The sequence below is a fragment of the Micromesistius poutassou genome (assembly GCF_964030765.1).
Source record: "Micromesistius poutassou genome assembly, contig: SCAFFOLD_2682, whole genome shotgun sequence".
Lineage (NCBI taxonomy): Eukaryota > Metazoa > Chordata > Actinopteri > Gadiformes > Gadidae > Micromesistius > Micromesistius poutassou.
This window is the reverse complement of record NW_028178746.1, coordinates 44,577-65,098: the sequence shown is the minus strand read 5'-3', so window position 1 is coordinate 65,098 and position 20,522 is coordinate 44,577. Positions and strand designations below refer to the sequence as shown.

Here is a 20,522-nt window from a genome sequence, read left to right as displayed (position 1 = left end):
GGTGTAAACAGTCTGTGATTGGTTCGGTTTCTCTGCATTTATTGTCAGTCTGGACTTCCCCACCACTAGGAACACACACCCATGCAGAACGGCTGGGGGGGGGGGGGGGGGGGGGGGGGGAGGAGAGCTGACAGCGACCAGAGCTTAAAGGACACCAAGGTGAGCCACACCACCGCCTGCAAACGGTCCGGCCCGCTTCACAGGATGAAGAGTGAGGAGGAGGAGGAGGAGGAGGAGGAGGACCACGGTCCGCGGGGGGGGGGGGGTGTGGGGGGTGTGGGGGGCGTCTCAGCTTCAGACGTACTTCTTGAACTCGTCGTACAGCACCAGCACGAAGGCCCCGCCCATGCCTCGCAGCACGTTGGACAGCGCTCCCTTGAAGAAGGCCTTGCCTCCTTCCTCCCGCGCGATCTTGGCCCAGCAGTCCAGGGTGGACGCGTACATGATGTCGGCTGGGGAGACACGAGAGAACGAGGAGGCACACACAATGAGGAGGCAGGGAAACGGAATCCGGAACGGTGCACACACACGACGCAGACGAGTGTTTTTTGGACGGCGTCCCCGTCTGCCCCTTTGTTTATCTCCGTCTCTTAAAAGGGTCCCGTGAGTCCCGTGAGCGTGATTAGCCGTTACACGCCGTTTTGAAAACCTGGCTCTTATGACATCACAAGTGGGCGTGGATGTGTCCACCTAGATGTGTTGCTGGATAGATCAGTCTACCAGCCCTACCCCAGTGGACTGTAGCAAATCTATCCGTCACACATCTAGGTGGACACGCCCACCTGTGATGTCATAACAGACAGATTTTCAAAACGGCTTGTAACTTGTGACTAATCACACTCACACCTGGTGGCACGTCACGGGACCTTTAAACCAGACGTTTGACTGGGTAACTCTCTTCTTGGTGAACTCACCGGGAACCTTATTCAGCTCTTGTTACGTCCTTGTTCCCTGTAGTCCCTGCCCTAGGGCCTTCCTACGTCGACTGGTCTTCCTCTTATTGACTGACTGCTTGGCTATAAGTATGTGTGTGTGAGAGTGTGAAAGCCATGTTCTTGATTTACAGGACACTTGGCTGTACACTGAACACAGTGAACAACCTATTATCCCATTATGTGTTCTATTATTCATCCCAAAGTGCGCCGGATACTTGAAACGAATGGTCTCACCGCCCTTGCGTCCGGACTGCATCATCATGCGTCGCCTGACCGTGTCGAAGGGGTAGGACACTATCCCCGCCACGGTGGTCACTGATTGGGCGATGGCCCAGCTGACCATGATGTGGGTGTTCTTAGGATCAGGAAGCATGCCTGAACACAAAACGGCAACATTGCTCCGTGACGACGGCCAAAGAGAGAGAGTCATGAACGTTAGGGTACAAACCTCACACGGAAAACAAGCGACGTGTGTCAAACCGTTTTGAGCAGGGCTCAGAGATAATCGTTTTGCATGCGAGGACCTTTACATTCTCAGAGAGAGTTCTGATACATGCAACAGATATCACAGAGTTCACACACTGGATTGGACTGTCACGCCAAAATGCCAAAGTCCCGATCACACTAAAACCCCATCGCCCATCGCCCAGCCCACAAAAAGCCTCCCACAGCCCCCCTCTGCGTCGCCCCGGCTGGACCTCCCCGGTCTGACCTGACCTACCTTTGGCCGTGTCGTAGACGCCAAAGTAGGCGGCCCTGTAGATGATGATGCCCTGCACGGAGACGCCAAAGCCCTGGTACAGGCCCTTGATGCCATCCGACTTCGTGATCTTCCCCAGGCAGTCGGCCAGGCCGGAGAACTCCCTGGTGGCGCCCGCCTTGCCCACGTCGGCCGCCAGGCGGGTGCGGGCAAAGTCCAGCGGGTAGACGAAGCAGAGGGAGGTGGCCCCCGCCGCGCCGCCGGACGCCAGGTTCCCGGCGAAGTAGCGCCAGAACTGGGCGTGCTTGTCCACGCCGCCCAGGAAGACCTGCTTGTATTTGTCCTTGAAGGCAAAGTTGAGGGCCTGGGTGGGGAAGTAGCGGATGACGTTGGCCAGGTTGCCGCGCCAGAAGGAGATGAAGCCCTGCTCTTTGGGGATGCGTACGATGCAGTCCACGATGCCCTTGTACTGCATGTCGGCGCTGATCTGCTTGCTGACATGCTGGACCTGACGAGGGGAGAAACACAAATGGGTCTACCGCAAAAGAAAGAAAACGACAGGCCCGCGTTTCATCGTATGCATGATGAACACTTATGGACACTGCCATTTATCATATCTTGAATGACAACAGTATTATAGACAATAGATTTATATTAGCCAATGTCTATCTATTAGCGATAAGATGGACAAAAGCAAAAATATTTTCTTTACAAAAGTAGAGTTTTTATTTCCATAACAGAACGCAGGGAATAGGCCTGTGACACTGCAGTCACTGAGTCACCGCCAAGAGGTATGGGCTTGTATGCGCAAGCGATATCAAAATGAATACGTTATAGCAGAAGACGATATTAATCTCTACATCACATAGGCTAAAGTTAAGTACTTTTAGGGTTATAGTTGCGACGGATACGCACATCTGTCAATGCATCTGCGTAGTCACAATTTATAATCTGATACTTGCTTCTACGCAGATTATATTAATTTCTACATCGCATAGGCACAAATTAAGATGAAGGTTTATGTCTTTCAATGCATCTGCGTAGTCACCATTTCTAAGCATAGTTGCGACTAGGCAGATGTATTGACAGATGTGCGCTGGTCATCATCACTGCAGGGAAGGACACAGCTGCAGTGCGCGCAGTGGTCTTACAAAAAAGGTCTCCAAAGGATAACATCGCTTATATAAGCTTGTCACATGTTGACAACAGTTAGGTCTTCTCAATTACTAATGTCAAATGTAACGGCATTATCTTGCATACAGAGCATGGTTCTTCATTCCCAGATTCTTCTCAACGGTGACTTGCAGCTTTGCCTACCTGGAGAAGCAGTTTCACCCGCTCAATCGGCGCTACAGTAGTTTTAGAAATGGCAGCAGCAACTCCACCTGCCAAAAAGTCCTTTGCAAACGAGACGGCCGCATCATTCATGGTTGCTGCTGGTTTGATTGGGTCAATTAAATACTGCTGAGGATGAGACTGGGAGGACAGAGCAAAGATGAGTTTCCGGCGAGTGGGTACCACAAGTTCAGCCGTCGGACTTTGCAAAATGAAAGAACAAGAAGTTCTTTTGTAGCATCGCGAGATAACACAGGAAGGGCAACGCACGTGATTCGGGCATCAACTAAAATGCGTTGTAGCATTTTAAAATACTATGAATATTACATATAGTCCTACTATTAAATAGATAATCTACATATATGAAACAGTTATATCATATAATATTACGAGTGTTTTAAGAGCAACCATATTACAATAGATGTACAGCCTAAATAAAATACATATTTGGCTTACTTAAACCAAACATGAAAAATAAATAACTTAATAATGTAGCAACACAATTCGTTTATTTGGATTATGTTTAAAACAAGTCTTTGAACTACAAAGCCTGCCCTTACTAACGACCTGAGGAGCATGTGTAAGAAGGGAACACAGAACACTAGGGAGAAAGCGTGGGAGAACTTTACAATACCCTCAGGATTATAATCAATACCTTGCCTTACATGCTATAGGGATGACATAAGCGTCGAAAAACAACAAGTCTTCTTAAGAGACTCCCGCTTCATAGAAAGGCAAAGTTCTGTGCCACCAGAAGATACCAATATTCAGGCCTGACACAAGGCAGTGTCATCCAGAGATGCTTTGTTGTGATTGGGTAGTAAAATAACATGAAACAATCGTTTGAGTCAAAAATGTTTGTCATACAAAATGTACACCGGCTAGTTTTTAATAGCAAGGACAACATCAAGGAAGTTCCACGTGTGGGCGATGCGAACGTCCCCGAATCCGTACTGCCGTAGTAGCTGAGCATAATCTCCTCCCGTCCGCTCCTTGCCGTGTGTCTGAGTCAGCATGTTGAGGGACTGGAGGGCCGGGTACGACCTGGGTGTGTCCAACAGGGCCTCGGCCACGAGCACCGCACTCCCTGGACCCCCCCCCCCCCCCCACAGACAAGAACATGATCTTGAGAAGAGCGCACATGCTCACTTATGACACTGAACACAGGCGTCCATGACACCTGCATGCATACAAACAGGTGTTGCTCAACGTGGTATACAAGACTATATAGATATACAGTACACCCGCAGACTACGTAGAGCAGCACGTATCAATGTTCAGCTACTGGTAGTGTGCCCTCGCACGGATAATGTATGGACAGATGATCATGCATCATGTTTTTCATAGACAATATAACAAGCATACAATCAATTGTGTTTTATTTATTCATAATTACGACATTACAATTACAAAATGTCCGCACCCTATACACATCTGGTAAAAATACAGTTGGTCTCTGAGCTAGGGGGTCAATCTTTGACGCCGAGCAGGGCGTCCAGCAGGCTGTCCGTGTGCACGACGTGGGACACGGTGAACCCGTGGCGCCGTAGCAGGGCCCCGTACTCCGCCGCGCTCCTCTGCCTCCCCTCCCCCATGCCGAGGGCCTGCAGGAGGCACCGGCTGGGGCCCCCCCCCCCGTCTCGGTCCAGGAAGATCTCGCTGACCAGGAGGCCACAGCCTGCGGCCGAGGATGAGGGGGAAGGACGGGCAGAGATACGTCGGCGGAGAAAGAGTGAGTGCAAACTTCCGACGTAGCCCGAGATTATCAAATCCTTTACAATTTTTTCCAAACATCCTTTACAATGTTTGTTGTATTGCTCATTCAATTGTGAAATGCGGAGAATGCCTAGCGTGTTTTTGTACTGTACAACCATGCATCGTGACTTTAACCGACCACTCCTAGCCGGCGGTGTACAAATTCCATTGGACATTCTTAAAAAAAAAAAAATGCATTCTGGAAATATTTGCGAGAGCAAAGTTTACCTGGAGTGCAAGCGTCGGAAATTTTACTCAGCAAGGCGTGCACCTTCTCGTCCGTCCAGTCGTGGAGAATCCTGGCCAGGATGTACAGGTCAGCTTTGGGAAGCTGGTCTTTAAAGAAGTCCCCTGTTAAAGACCAGCACAAAAGAACACCAGAGGTCATTCAATTAAGGTGACTTCCTTAAAAATTGTAGCCATTAGGTACTGACCCATTTGTTTATTTGGTATCCATTGAATCTGATATGGGGAATATTTGGAGAAACCAGCTGGAGAAACTTGACTTGACTTGACTTTCCAAAATATACACCTGAAAAAATCCCAACCTGCCCTTCAGGTGTATCACCCAAACCACTGCCCCCCAAAACACATGACTAGCTGGCTTACTCTGGCAAAAGGTCTGCCTAGTCTTGTGGAAGACTCTGGTCATGAGACAATGAGAGGCCAGGCAGAGTGCGGCCAGTTGAGTAGGTAGACAGACAGGTTGGCCATCCCATCCCATCGTTTCATACGGGCCAAATGATATTATTGGACGGGCTGCGACCACCACATATATCGGATTTGTAGTTTTTTTTTTTTAATTGCTGACGCAATGTTAACAAACTAGTTAAGAGCAACCATATTACAATAGATGTACAGCCTAAATAAAATACATATTTGGCTTACTTAAACCAAACATGAAAAATAAATAACTTAATAATGTAGCAACACAATTCGTTTATTTGGATTATGTTTAAAACAAGTCTTTGAACTACAAAGCCTGCCCTTACTAACGACCTGAGGAGCATGTGTAAGAAGGGAACACAGAACACTAGGGAGAAAGCGTGGGAGAACTTTACAATACCCTCAGGATTATAATCGATACCTTGCCTTACATGCTATATGGATGACATAAGCGTCGAAAAACAACAAGTCTTCTGAAGAGACTCCCGCTTCATAGAAAGGCAAAGTTCTGTGCCACCAGAAGATACTAATATTCAGGCCTGACACAAGGCAGTGTCGCCCAGAGATGGGTGACATCTCTAACCTTCAACTAGTTAACAAAAATGCTTCTAAATAAATTGTACAACACGGTGAACGTTTGGTGGCCGACCGGGTGCGACGTGCGTTGGGCGTGTCGGGGGAGGACCACTCGCCTGCCACAAACGAGACCCTGTTGTCCAGACCCGGGGGACAGAAGGCCCCACTCAGCTCCACCACGCTCGGCAGCTCCAACACCGTCACCGACATCCCGGGGTAGGCCTTGGCCAGCCCGTGCGCCATGGAGCCAGTGCACCCTGTGGGGGGAGGGTGACAGCGGCCGTCCGGTCGTTTAGCGCTCAGCCATCGTCCAGGAGACGGCGTCACACAAAAGAAGGAACACACAAAAAAAGGAACACACAAAAAAAAGGAACACACACAAAAAAAAAGAAGCAAAAAGGGGCGGGGTATTCTACTGAAGAGGAACTCACGTGTGTGGATAAAGCTTTCAGAAGGGGATTTTAAGTGTAAGTGTATTTCCTCCAGAGACACGTATTTACAGTAGCCATTACAGTAGCCAATACTCTGCCACCTCCAGCACCGTGATTGATCAGAACAAATATGGAGAGAATGAAACTCCCTGATATGGCTAAAGTTTCGCCATCAGGTTTGAGGCAGAGGGTTACCGACACACATTCCAGGTAAGTACGCACGGAGAGTGGAATTCCAGTTTGAGTATTTATTCCAACAATCTGGTTGACTTTCAGGAAGGGCAATTGAAGGATGATAGGATGCAAAAAGAAATGATATACAAGCGTTTCAGGAATACGTAAAGCTTATGCGGTCGAAAAACTATTCCTTCTCCGCCATTTAACCTGCCCTACTCTCAGTCAATGGACTAATAAATAAGTCTAGACAGCCAGATTGGAGCTGGTCCGCAATCAGCCTTTTCGATTAGATCATGAGTCCAAGGACGGACTGGTGGGGCTGGTCCTTACCGTCGTGGCACGGTGTGTTTTTAAAGGGTTTGCGGGTTTGTGTTGTTCTCACCTCCCAGGTCACAGGCGGTCTTGAAGCGCGAGAGGTCAAAGGCCGCGATCACAGCGGGTCCGGCGACCCCGGCGATGCTGTGCATGGCCTTCATGAACCGCAGTCTCCGCGCGTCGTCGGAGTACACAATGTCCTGCGGCGAGGACACGGGACACGATTAAAACAGAGAGTAACCCGCTGCATCAGGTTCCACCTCTACTGCCGCCAACTTACAACATCTCAGGTGGGTTGTGAACTTATACAGTATAATGTATTTATCCAATAAGGCAAGGCAACTTTATTGATACAGCACTTTTCATACACAAGGCAGACTCAAAGTGCTTCACATATAAACATTGTCTTACAATAAAAGAAAATAATAGATAAGTAAAAAGTAAAATAGATAGAAAATAAAGGCAAAGTTTAATAAAAACGTTTTAGAAAGTTTAGAAATTTTAGAAAGGTAAAGTAAAAAAAAATATATATGCATTTTAGAAAGTGAGAAAATGGCAAAAGTTAGTAATAAAATAAAAAAATAGATAGAAGCATTGTAGATTTTAGATTTAGCAGAAAGCTAAAGCAAACATAAAAGTCTTCAATCTTGTTTTAAAAGCGTTGTCAGAGTTGGGGCAAAGTCTTGAATCCTCAGGGAGTTTATTCCAGCTATTTGTTGCATAGTAACTAAATCCTGCTTCCCCATGTTTCGTGTTGACTCTGGGGATAATTAACAGATTGGTCTCAGAGGATAGTGTCCTAGAAGGCTTATGTAATGGAAGCATATCAGTTCAACAGTTTGGCCCTAAACCATGTAGGGATTTATAGGTTAGCAACATGATAAGGTTTTCTGCAGCCCAGATGCAGTTTTTTCATTGTCCAAAAAGGACGATCCAAATTGATATGAGCTTGTGTGTTTTCAGGCATTTGAGGGAACAAACGAGGAGGATAGATAGACACATGTTTGAGGGACAAATTAGAATATTTTCTTCCGCTCTTACCAGTGGCGAAATGTAATCGCCCGCGCCCCGGCTCAAGATTTATTGATCCTAAATCATGCGTGTGCACATACATATCCGCATACACCCACATGTGGGCACATGTGCGCACACTGTGCGCACCCACACACACACACACACACACACACACACACACTAAAGAGGATAAAATACAGCTAAGACGTTATCTGGTCTCCTATCGGGATATGGATATAATCGATACATTGCCAGGCTCTACCTGAAACAGATCGTTGGTGGTGGTGGTGGTGGTGGCGGTCTGTGCAGACAGCTTGGCGTGTTGGTTGGTTCCCTCCCGGACCGAGCTCTCCAGGTGGGAGAAGAGGTGCCACAGCTGCTCGTCACAGTGCGCCATGTACCCCAGCAGGGAGGAGGGGGAATCGGACAGCAGGAACCGCTGGGACAGACGGCTGTTCTCGTACACCCCTTCCTGGTTTGCTGCGGGGAGCAAAAGGAGGTTGGTTATGTTGTTGTCCACCAATGTATGTAGACAGGTGACCTCCCTTCAGGCATCTTGGTACATTGTGCTCAAGAGATATTGGTTTATAGATGAAATACATTCCTTGCAGATATTGCCATATATGCGTCAACTTGTTTGGGTCAAATAATTGTTAACAAGTACTTATATTTTAATGCTCTAAAGATATTAACTAACCCTATTAATTAATACTAACTAACCCTATGGACTATACAGGAGACATGGATCACAATACTGATAAGATAACCTTACACAGCGGTCTATATGTAATTATCAATTCTAAACCCGGGGATCTAATCTTATGATTGGTTAACATTTATACATTGCCTACTACAATACTGTAATATGCCAAAGGAAAACAAAAATGATCTGCTCAACAAGGCAATTCCTAGCAATGTCATGCAATACAACGATATATAAAGTAAACACGGCAAAACGATACGGTAAAATCAAATCCATAACATGTATGTGCTGAGCGAGGTCGGACCTCCTTGCTTGCATTCCAACAGGCCAAGAGACACGCAGGCCTCCAGCAAACACAGTGTCCCCTTGAGGGAGGCCTCCAGGGCCCGGGCCACCTCAGCCCCCTCCAGGCCGGGCCTTTTCTGGAGCAGGTCAAACACACGCATCTTGGATGCTGTAAACAACGCCTGCGTTGTGAGTCGTGGGAAAAAATAAAAAAAAAACAGAAGAGAATTTTTGCTCAATAAGAGTTCCAAAAAAAAGGCACAGGGAAACTTTATGTGGAAGCAATGTGTATGGGACGGTTTGTCCACATGTAATACCTTTGAGGCTTTAAATCCATCCATCAGCTCTATCATCCGCTTCAGGTCGTCGGTGTGCACTTTCTCAATCACGAGATTCATAGGCCCCCTGCTGGTCACCGGTGGAACTGCGCCGCCGGGTTCTGCCGACGCGTTCCCCTGGCCCTCGGAGCATTTAGACAAACTGTTGACCAATGCCCAGGAACTGTCCTCCGGTGCACTTTGACCGTCTTTCCTCTTCACCTAGAACACGTTGGAGTAGTTAGTTTAAACGTATATGGAAAAAAAACCATGTTATCAACTTGAGGGCAGATTGTCTATGGGGTCTATTGCAAAATATTTAGGAAGTTGCTTCACGATGTGTCCACCTTGGGGGCTGGGCTGGTTGGCGGGCCGTTTTGGATGGGAAGGTCTGCTGGGCGAGGGCTGCTTGTGGCAGGGCTGGACAGAGAGGACGCGGAGGAGGGGTTCCCCGTGGGGTTCTCCGCGCTGCCGTTACAGCAGACGTCGCCGGAGCTGGGCTCTCGGTTGAAGAGGAGGTCCAACTGCTTGCAGAAGCGGTTGAGGGGGAAGCCCACCACGTTGAGGAAGTCCCCATGGATGTACTCCACGAGCATGCCCCCCAGCGCCTGGATACCGTAGCCGCCCGCCTTGTCCCTGAAAGACCGACACGCCGATGACCAAACGCACGAGGCACACTAAACTTTATTTATACAGCGCTTCTCATACACGAAGGCAGACTCAAAGCGCTTCTGCGTAGAAACATTGTCATACAATAAAATAAAATAAAATAATAGATAAGTAAAAGAAGACGTAGGCAAAGTAAAAAAATAAATAAAAAGAGTAATAAAATAAAAAGTAAAAATAATAATAATTTGAAAGTGCAATGTATTTAAGAAAAAAAAAGTCTCTCTGGTATCAGATCAACAGTGTCTCTGGTATCAGATCATGTATCTCTCTGGTATCAGATCAACAGTGTCTCTGGTATCAGATCATGTATCTCTCTGGTCACATTATTCATACAGCGTTTATTCAGTGATTTAGCAGAAAGCTAAAGCAAACATAAAAGTCTTCACATCATTTACTTAGATAACATATATTTTGCCCACTTGCTAAATAGCGAAAATGCAAACAGAATGGCCAACCAAGGGTAGCTTAAAGTTCACCAGCCAGCAGTGATGGGGGGTGAAAACATTAGTTTAAAAAACATTCAGTCACCCACACCAATCAGGGGAGTTCTTTGAAAAAAAGAGACATTCATATATGCCCATCTGACACAGGACCCAAACTGTCCGACTGCAAAGAATATCCGGCATTTTCCTTGAACTGAACCTGACTGATTTCTGAATTTCATGGGTCCGTTAAAAGAACTGGCCGATCAATAGGAAAGGCCAATATATTACCACATGACCCTCACGCTGGAACTGCTGACGGGACAAGCTCTCTCCAGTACATAAGGTCGGGGGGAGCCCAGTGCTGTCCCATCCAATAATTCATCAAGGAAATGACAAATTCAGAGTTGCTGCTGCTTCTATAGCTCTCTACCATCTACCTGCTGCTGCTATTACTACTGCTATTACTACTACTACTATTAATACTAATACTACAACTACTACTACTCCTGCCACTACTACTATCCTTTTCTTTATGTCATGTTGTATGCATTCTTTTCTAATGTCCATTTATTTGAATGTCAGTGCTTTTAAACAGATTATTATAGACAACGTCGGGTCCCGAGCTGGGCTATAATTGGACTTGGTGCGCCGAAGACCTTTGTGCAGACCGCACAGCACATCCAACACGGTCAACAGCCAGAGAGTCAAGAGGCTATCTATGTAGAGCGTTCAACTCACATGGGTTCCCCACTGTCGATGTAATCCCACAGCATAGTCTCAGACAGATCGGCAAACTTTACCCTCGTTTCTTCATAGAAATCAATGGTCTGGTAGTCAGTTTCCTCATCTACGGGGAAGAGTGTAAAGAACCTCGTTTTGGTCAACTTTTACATTCAGGGCATTGAGCAGACACATTTATCCAAAGGGACTTACAGCCATTCATACACACATTCACACACCGACGGCAGAGTCCAACGGGCAAGGCAACAGCCAGCTCGCCCAGGGACGCCTCAAACACAACCTCAAATCGGGTTAGAACCCGCGCTAACTCCTGAGCTAAGCTGACACCCTAAGGAAAACAAACAGAACCATTGGAAACACTCTTCCAGGAACGAGCCTTTGGTGAACATTGGATCACTGAAGCAAAGAGGTAGACTTTTTTATTCCACAAAAAAAAAGTTCAATACATACTCTCGTGCTGGATGCAGAGGACGATGGCAACCCCAGTGCATACGCTGTGCTCTTTGCCACTCAGTCTAGGAAAGGAACATTGAATACGTTTCAGACTCTTTTCTTTCTGACCCGTTCATTGAAGAGTTCCCATTCATAATCATGCTTACCGTGACAGCATTCTGTACGCATCCTGCTTGTCCACTGGCTTCTCCAGGATCAAACCATCAATTGTCTTAGAAGGAAAACAGCACATTTGTCAATAGATAATTTGACACACATCATTACATCATCAAGATAAATATAAATTAAAGTTAAATGCTGTTAAAAATGCTGTCAGGCCAATGATGCATGCTGCCTCTTACCACGATGGTGTCTGCTCCGATTACTATGTCAGGGGTTTTGAGGTGTTTCTAAAACAAGGCATGACACACGTCACATTCACCGTTATTACACAAAGAACACGTGTGCCGTGTGTGTGTGTGTGTTACAACAGTTGGGGCAACCAGCTTGACTCACAAACGGCATTCTCTTGGCCACCTCCAGCGCCTTGTGCCTGGCCGTCTCCACGGCGTACTGGTGGGGTTCTTTGAAGAGACTCTTGTTGAGGGTCTCTTTGAACCACGACGGCACCACCTCGAACCGTAAGCCCTGCGGCCACAGCACCGTGTTGATGATCGGAAGCAAAGACACATTTAAGCACTTTGTTAAGTACAGCAGAACCACACTGTCAAGAAAGGGAGTTGAGCAAGTTGAGCAAATACTGTAAAAAAGTGATAGGGTAACTTTGGTTCTTTTTACTCCTCCAGAATAATGTATAAAGTCAAATTGATATGACATAAGTGACCGATAATAACAGTGGTAAAACGATTGTCATCAGGAGAAAGTAATCATTTTGAAGTAATCAGTCGGACATACGGATGTGTGACTGTGCTCAGCTTTTGCATCGCAGTGGAACCTGTCTTGGTCATCCAAATTGTGTAACAATATGCAGATCTAGCTCTTACAACGTTGGTGAGAATCTCCAGTCTCCGCGGTGAAGAGCTGGCCAACACCACCACTTTACTGGACAGCTTGGAAATCACCGGATTCAGCACCATGGTTCTTCTCTCTGCCCTTTGAGTACAAAGTCAAAGAGCACAAATACTGTAAATCCTACTTGGCAAAAAGGTGACATCTAGGTCACTTGACTTGACCTCCTTTTGACAATATCCATGTGTCATCCCCCGCCCCCCCCCCCGCCCACACACACACACACACACACACTCACCAGTATTAGCGGATCGATTAGATATATAAAAAGACGCTTGGTCTTGTTTTACCAATGTGATTTAAAAAAAAATATATAGGCCTATATAATTTCATGTATTTTTTATTTTGTTTTGTATATAAGTATATGCAAATATATAAATATAAGTATATCACAGGCCCCCCACATGATCAGCTCACCCCATTGTTTTCCAATGGGGAGAGCAGTGGGGGCAAAGTACGCTAACCCGCTGCCCTCTTGGCAAGACGCACGAAGTTCTGAGTTCTGGGGAGAGCCCGAAGAAGCGCCGGAAACCAGCGAAGTGCGAGGGGTGAAGTTCCGCAAGTTTTCCCACACGGGTTTGATTTTAAACCTCTACTTTGTCTAAGGACGTTTTAATTTGGCTTCCCGTCTGCGACGAGAAAAGTGTGTGTGTGTGTGTGTGTGTGTGTGTGTGTGTGTGTGTGTGTGTGTGTGTGTGTGTGTGTGTGTGTGTGTGTGTGTGTGTGTGTGTGTGTGTGCGTGTATGTGTGCGTGTGTGTGTGTGTGTGTGTGTGTGTGTGTGTGTGTGTGTGTGTGTGTGTGTGTGTGTGTGTGTGTGTGTCCTTGTGTGTGCGTGTGCATGCATCTATTTAACAATAAAACTAACTTTAAACTTCTCTTGACGTGGTGACAGAAAACGTGCAGCCCGAAGCGTTCGCCGGCCCATGTGATCACTAATGAACCTCCTGTTATTCAGTAACATGACATTCATAACGCCTCAACTCATTACCGTTCTTCAAACTTGATTCGCCAATTTTTGTCTGTACGCACAAATATGTCAGGAATCTTAATTATATTCCTGACAATACTGTTCTAAACGTATTCATGCTGCCAGACAGACGCGAGCAAATAAGAATAGATATACACACACTGATATGTTATCAAGGTAATGTGAATGACATGTTTTTGGATCAGAATGGTGCTACAGACCTGCAGAAGACGGCCGTCCAGGAAAACTACCTCGTTCCTCTGCGGCGACGTCACCACGCGTCACGCGACTATACCGGAAATGCTTCCACCAATTGCGCGTCTCGGTTTAGTAGCGGTAGAGGTATAGAGATATAGAGACATTTTATAAATGGCTCTAAATAGCATGATAGAATAGAACAGGATCTAGAAGAAAATCAGTATCCCAAACTTATTCGAAATATTTTCAACACAAACAAATCTTAACGGCACAAAGCATGATATATACATATTTATTTGGAAAGTAGGAAGTGCAAGAAAAAAAAAATAAGATAAGAAAGATGATTTCAAAATGTAGCAAAAAACGGGATCATGCAACTCATTTTTTTCTCACTTTGATTATCCCTCTCTCTCTCTCTCTCTCTCGCTCTCTCTCTCAGTCTCTCTCTCTCCCTCTCTCTCTCTCTCTCTCTCAGTCTCTCTCTCTCTCTCAGTCTCTCTCAGTCTCTCTCTCTCTCCCCCCTCCCTCTCTCTCCCCCTCCCTCCCTCCCCCCCCCCCCCTCCCCCCCCCCACCCCCTCCCTCCCTCCCTCCCTCCCCCCCCCCCCCCCCCCCTCCCTCCCTCCCTCCCTCCCCTCCCTCCTTCCTTGCTAAAGCGTCGCGTCGGGCCCCTACTATCGGGAACCCCTCGCCCCATGCATCTCCTGCAGGTCAGACATGTGGTGCGCCGTGAACAGGCTCTCCTTGTGCTCCGCCCCGTCTGCCCCCGAGCTGCTCAGGCTCCGCAGCCGCAGCATCTGCCTCAGCTTGTGCCTGAACTCCTTGGAGGCAAAGTAGTAGATGAAGGGGTCCAGGCAGCTGTTGAGCGAGGTGAGGCACAGCGACAGCTTGTAGGCCATGTACAGCGAGTCCTTGTAGAAGAACCGGCGCACCGTGTGCGCCAGCAGCAGCGCGTTGCTGGGCGCGAAGCACAGCACGAAGACCAGCAGCACGGTGGCCGTCAGGCGGATGGCGCGGTCCTTCTGCGCCGTCTTGGCGTCGCGGGCCAGCCGGCGGATGACGCTGACGTAGCAGAAGACGGTGACGCAGAAGGGCAGGAAGAAGAGCACGAAGAACATGGCGAAGAGGAAGCCCACCCAGGCGCCGAACGACGGCAGCATGTCCCGCTTGAGCACGTCGAAGCAGGTGGTGATGCCCAGCTCGGGGATGCGGAAGGTGAGGTCGGTGGTCATCAGAGGGTACAGCACGGCGAGCACCACCGCCCACATGAGCAGGCACGCCAGCAGCGCCACGCTCTTCCTCGCCCTGAGCTCCCGGAAGCGGATTGGCCAGAGGATGCCCAGGTAGCGGTCCACGCCGATGGCCGTCATCGTCAGGATGGAGCAGTACATGTTGGAGAAGAAGCCGATGGTCAGGAACCTTGGGTGGGAGAGGGGTGGTGGGGGAGGGGTGGTGGGGGAGGGGTGGTGGGGGGGGTGGAGAGAGAGACAGCGGGGCCGTGAGACGGCTCAGATTTAGTCTTCAAATGATTACATGGAAAAATGAAATCAACACGTCAGAGTTTATTCTGATTACCCTATCGGATGTTTATTAACGCGAGCTATGAATGACGCACATCCTGTTTGGAAACGGGTAAAGGTGTGAAGGTGCTTGCGAGCTTCCTCAGCCAGACACCAGAGACACACACCAGAGACACACACCAGAGACACACACCAGAGACACACACCAGAGACACACACCAGAGACACACACCAGCATCAGGCCAGCGGCCCGCTGGCCTGATGCTGGGGAGTTTCCTGTCGTCAAACATGACCTTTCTGTCGTGTTTGGGTCAGATCTGACCGATTTCCTACTTTCATCAATCATAAATATTGTGTTTTACATTTTATTGTCTCCAGGCCTTATGATATCCTCCACACTATAGGCGTTTGAACATATACGATTGCTGATCACCACGTTCATTGAATTTTGAGTGGTTTAGTCAACTTTGTAACACCTGTGGTGAAAAAATGACCGCCGTAGGAAATGAATGGGTGACCCTAGATTGTGTTCATCCATCAGATAGTACACAACCACAAATCCACCATCACCACCGCACGCACACGCAATTTCTGTGTCTATTCTTTGTATATTCACTGCAGTTATTCACGTAAACCAGTAGTCTGAGACATTGTTTACAGCTTAAAGGGGAGTTAAATAAAATTTGGTGATGATAAAATTTTTGTGTGATTGTAAGAGCAGTTTAAAACACTCCCGGTCAAATTTGACCGGGAGCACCGAAGTAAGGGCAGAGAAACGAACACGACACAAAGGTTAAATTGGCTCTGAGGTTAGGTGTGGGTGTTTGTCGTGGGCAGCGTGCAAGCACCTTAAGACGCACTTAATATTAAAGATCCCATATTATACCACCAGGTGTGAGTGTGATTAGCCGTTACAAGCCGTTTTGAAAATCTGCCTCTTCTGACACCACAAGTGGGCGTGTCCACCTAGGTGTGTGCTGTGATAGATCACTGTACCAGCCCTACCCCAGTGGACCGTAGCAAAACGTTAGTCAACTATCCGTCATACATCTAGGTGGACACGCCCACTTGTGATGTCAGAAGAGGCTTCTACCGGCTGATCCCACTCCCACCTGGTGGTATAATATGGGACCTTTAAAGCTGCATATACCTGCACATGCCGGGCCCGAGGGTCCAGTCATATCCTTTGAGCTGGTAGGCGATCTGGAAGGGCAGGGCGGCTCCCAGGGCCAGGTCTGTCAGGGTGAGGTTGATCATGAAGATGATGGAGGGGGTCTTTGGCGAGGTGCGGAACAGCAGCAGCCACATGGACAGGCCATTTCCGACCAGGTTGACCACAGTGACCACCATGTAGATGACGGAGATTGTCAAACTGGCGGGGAAGTTCTGGAAGAGGCTGAGGGTAGCGTTGTCCAGTTTGGTGAAGTTGGCACTCGGAGACATGACGAAATCCAAGGGGATCAGGAATAGCCGGAATACAATCCTGGCACAGGATCCTATGAGATAAAAACTGTTTTCTTTACCTTCTGAAAATAAATAATGAGATAAAAGTGAATAACATACATTTTGATTTTGACCAAGGTTTCCAGTCCTGTATTCCAGTCCTGAATCAATAAAGTGAATTTTATTTTAAGTGAACTTAATAAAGGGAACTTCATTGATATGCGAAACTTGTGTTTTGATCTATCGCTTTAATAACAACACTCCAACTGTGTCTGACAATAAAACCACATTGTGTTCTGTACGTTTTTGGTGTGAACACAGAGGTGTTGAAAAAGAGAGTTATGTGGGTATGGGTGGGGCAGGAAAAAGGCAGGCATTATCTGTGGTAAGAGTTACCAACTGCCAACTGCCTTGCAGTTATGAATAGATGGATGCAATTATACTGCGTTACTACTGTTATGAGTGGTTCTTCAATTCAAATAGGTATAGACAGTAATATACAGTTCTAGTTCACTAATATACAGTTCTATTCAAATATTAAATATAACTAAATTGACTAAACAACTCCAGTTAAATGATTTAATTTAATTATTTAATTCCACTAAACTTGAACTTCCCCTTCAAAAAACGCAAATAACACTTTCCCCTCCATGTGGTGAATGTATTCAAAACCACAAACCGAAACAAAACTGATCCATAGTACCTAACACATTACTAAGAATATAGCTTGAATACATTGTATATAGTGTTCACTTAGAGTTTAGGAAAGAATATTTTGCAGTTACAATAATCTTAAATGGTGTGCCTATTTTTGAATATCTTCTCATTAATTCTTATTTTCTGAAATATATTTTTATCATTATTATTACTAGTACTAAACCTACAACAGCTACTGCTACTTAATAACTACTAATCATTAATAATAACAATATACTTAATACATAATCACAAATCATATATAATCCTCTCTTCAGGTCATATCCTGGTAACATTTCACTGAATGGAAAGTTTAGTTATATACTCACATATATGAACAGATGAGACAGAGCTGCTGTGCAGATTTCAGTGGCTGTTTGTACCTCTATTGTTGTATTACTACTGAGGAAACAAGATTGGGGCATGTTACAGTATTGAGGTTAGGCGAAGGAAGCAGTGCGCATGTCGTCACACATGACCACGGCATAGATGACCGGCGACCATGGTGCCTTCGTTTCCTGCGATGTCACTGCAGATCTATATACAATGTGGGCTGTGTTTCATACTCAAAAATACACAGTTGGGATTGATTTCTCTTACTGATTTTTCCGAAAGAGGGTTTCAGTTTCTGTATGCTCGTGGTTTCTGTATGTGTAAGGCCTCTGTTACGCACACATTTATTCACGTGTAAAACTATGACTTTCCAGTTGACTTATTAGACTTCATGGTTCTGCAAAAGGGGACATGGTAGTAGAGATATGAAGAGAAAGCAGGGGCTTCGTTATCAAAGACGATTTCCCCCAACCTGCTCACAAGCTTCTCACAAGACGCACGAGATGAAGACTTCCTGTTGTTGAGTTCTGCTAATGTGCTTGTGTCTGTGGTACAAGCCCATGTGTAATGTCAGTGACACGTAAATGTTATTGCTGGTTGTGGAGATTGATATTATACATTAAAAAAAAACTATTTCAGATGCTTTCTTCATTAAATGGCCAACATGTTGTCAGCGATAAGAAAAACGTGTTGCATTGGCATTTCTCAAAGTAGCTCAACACAGAAATGGGGGATTACGTGTCCACAGACACACTTGGAAGAAAAAAACCCATTTGTGCACAGACCGAGAAACGCAACTTGACAAATGAATCACTGCTGCCTCATGCAAACATGAGATTCTAGTCTCCAATGTATTCTTCTCCACCCTAACTGTCGCTCATCTACAGAGGGACCACAGCAATCGATCAATGCTCAGAAAGACATTTATTATTTTCTTTCCACATTTGAGGAAACAGCAAAATGACATAAAAGGTATATGATACATAAATGTAAGACTTGTTGTGTGCAAAAATGATCTAAATGTAAAATAATCAAATACCCACATCAGTATATTTTGGTTTGAAAAGGCTCTCTGTAACATCAACACTTAGAAAATAAAAATATATTTTAATTGACTATCGTCAAAATAGTCTTATTTATGTAAATTATCATCATTATTGATGTTATTTACAAATTTAAGTATAGGGTTCACTTTATTCACATGGACGATGTCATGTACAACAAAGATAAATCCAAGAGAGAAAATACTTAGTTCCCCTGCAGTGCAGACATATTGAAGAGCAAAATAGATGATTTTAACAGGAAGTGAGTGAAAATCACAACTGCCCTCAACTTTCTCACCTACTCACTCACACATATGCTAACAAACACATGTCCGCGTGCAAACACACACACACACACCGCACACATATGAACACACACAAGCACGTGTTCACTGACACACACACACACACACACGCACTGCACATATGAACACACACAAGCACGTGTTCACTGACACACACACACACACACACACGCGCGCGCACACACACACACACACACGCACACACACACGCACACACACACACGCACAGGCACAGACAAACATACATACATACACACACTGTCCCATCGGGAATAATTGATGATATTCTTTGACATATTTAGGTACATATATCTTATGAATACAAAGTCAGATTTTAGGTCTTTCTGATAAATCGATGAGGAGCTAAAAAAAAAAAAGTATTAAAAAACCCACAACTTCAAACGACTCTTCGAGGCGTTACTCTTCTTCACGCAAATGTGGACACAAACAACTGGAGACTACCTCACTTAACTGACCAATGGAAATAACACGCTTGGATAAATAGGTTTCAAAAAGGCTGCCCGCCCGTACAGATAGCGTCTACGGTCTGACGGGACTTCCATTATCATCATCTTCATCTTTATTAGCATGATTTTTTTTTTACGGATGCGAGCATTATACTCCTCCTCATAAAGTGTTTTTTTTTTTCTCAACGCCACAACGCAACAACTTCCATTCAATAGAATAAACCCCCCGTTCTATTTGCCCATTCAGAGTTTAAATGTCCGTTAATGGGTATTAGCTTTGAAGCGGTTAAGCTGTATACATGTGGAAGTATAGTAGTACCCTAACCCTAACCCCTAACCCTAACCCCAACCCTAACCCTAACCCCTAACCCCAACCCTAACCCCTAACCCCAACCCTAACCCTAACCCCAACCCCTAGCCCTAACCCCTAACTCTAACCCCTAACCCCTAACCCTACCCCTAACCCCTAAACCCTAACCCCTAACCCTAACCCCTAACCCTAGCCCTAACCCTAACCCCCTAACCCTAACCCCTAACCCCTAACCCTAACCCTAACCCCCAACCCTAACCCCTAACCCTAACCCCTAACCCCTAACCCTAACCCTAACCCCTAACCCTAACCCCTAACCCTAACCCCTAACCCCTAACCCTAACCCCTAACCCCTAACCCTAACCCTAACCCCCAACCCTAACCCTAACCCTAACCCCTAACCCTAACCCTAACCCATAGTAAGTCTATGGGCTTATAATCACTCAGGGTAAGGGTTTCTATTTGATTTTTAAAACCACTCACTCCGAGCTGAAGATGAACAACCCCCGGTCCCCCCTTGATCGATTTGCCTTGCTCTTGCTCTTCTACTCGTCCCTGCTCTTCTCCGCCCCCGTCCCCATGGCGACCGCCTCGTAGCACTGCTCCGACGCCGGCTCTGGCGAGCGTCCCGCCGGGCCGCAGTCGTAACCTTTGCCCGCTGAACTCATGCGCTTGCGGTTGCGCGCGCCGGGCTGGTAGAGCTGCATGGCTGGTCGGTCCTAAAGAGGAAGGAGAG

At 46.4% G+C, this 20,522-nt stretch overlaps 3 protein-coding genes and 1 pseudogene across 5 annotated transcripts in view; all 4 read right to left on the bottom strand.

Annotated features, from left to right (window-relative positions):
* Positions 1–294: 294 nt before the first annotated feature.
* LOC311373440 (ADP/ATP translocase 2-like) lies at positions 295–3,124 on the bottom strand (the record flags this gene model as incomplete). Its single annotated transcript, XM_084490211.1, has 4 exons — positions 2,953–3,124; positions 1,657–2,143; positions 1,170–1,310; positions 295–452 (listed from the first exon to the last, which is right to left on the bottom strand). Exons 1-4 carry the CDS (start codon positions 3,061–3,063, stop codon positions 295–297), a joined length of 897 nt encoding a protein of 298 aa, XP_084346337.1. The 5' UTR covers positions 3,064–3,124.
* A 336-nt stretch (positions 3,125–3,460) lies between these two features.
* LOC311373443 (putative bifunctional dTTP/UTP pyrophosphatase/methyltransferase protein) lies at positions 3,461–13,742 on the bottom strand. Of its 2 annotated transcripts, none has more exons than XM_084490214.1 (15): positions 13,695–13,742; positions 12,481–12,589; positions 11,993–12,124; positions 11,839–11,886; positions 11,644–11,708; positions 11,495–11,559; positions 11,042–11,150; positions 9,557–9,845; positions 9,210–9,431; positions 8,912–9,074; positions 8,167–8,384; positions 6,958–7,090; positions 6,084–6,224; positions 4,954–5,076; positions 3,461–4,057 (listed from the first exon to the last, which is right to left on the bottom strand). In XM_084490214.1, the coding sequence occupies exons 2-15, from the start codon at positions 12,571–12,573 to the stop codon at positions 3,852–3,854; spliced, it is 2,007 nt and encodes a 668-aa protein (XP_084346340.1). In that variant the 5' UTR covers positions 12,574–12,589; positions 13,695–13,742; the 3' UTR covers positions 3,461–3,851. The 2 variants fall into 2 exon arrangements, with proteins under 2 accessions (XP_084346340.1, XP_084346339.1); XM_084490213.1 differs by lacking the exon at positions 3,461–4,057 and adding an exon at positions 4,070–4,648.
* Positions 13,743–14,343: 601 nt separating this feature from the next.
* On the bottom strand, positions 14,344–18,223 carry LOC311373442 (P2Y purinoceptor 8 pseudogene; annotated as a pseudogene). The gene is made up of 3 exons: positions 18,153–18,223; positions 16,340–16,672; positions 14,344–15,088 (listed from the first exon to the last, which is right to left on the bottom strand). The product of its transcript is annotated as a P2Y purinoceptor 8 pseudogene (transcript).
* Positions 18,224–20,331: 2,108 nt separating this feature from the next.
* Positions 20,332–20,522, bottom strand: part of LOC311373437 (regulator of nonsense transcripts 3A-like) — a gene marked incomplete at its 3' end in the record, with an annotated part of 4,778 nt that continues 4,587 nt past the window's right edge. The window contains 1 exon segment of the mRNA XM_084490209.1: positions 20,332–20,505. Within this exon segment, the coding sequence (XP_084346335.1) occupies positions 20,332–20,505 (174 nt within the window).

Coding starts and splice junctions, on each gene's coding strand:
- LOC311373443 (XM_084490213.1), bottom strand. CDS start 12,573: ATGGTGCTGAATCCGGTGATTTCCAAGCTGTCCAGTAAAGTGGTGGTG. Junction 11,709..11,838: donor TCGGAGCAGACACCATCGTG/GTAAGAGGCAGC, acceptor TTTCCTTCTAAG/ACAATTGATGGTTTGATCCT. Junction 6,225..6,957: donor GACCGCCTGTGACCTGGGAG/GTGAGAACAACA, acceptor CTCCCCCCACAG/GGTGCACTGGCTCCATGGCG.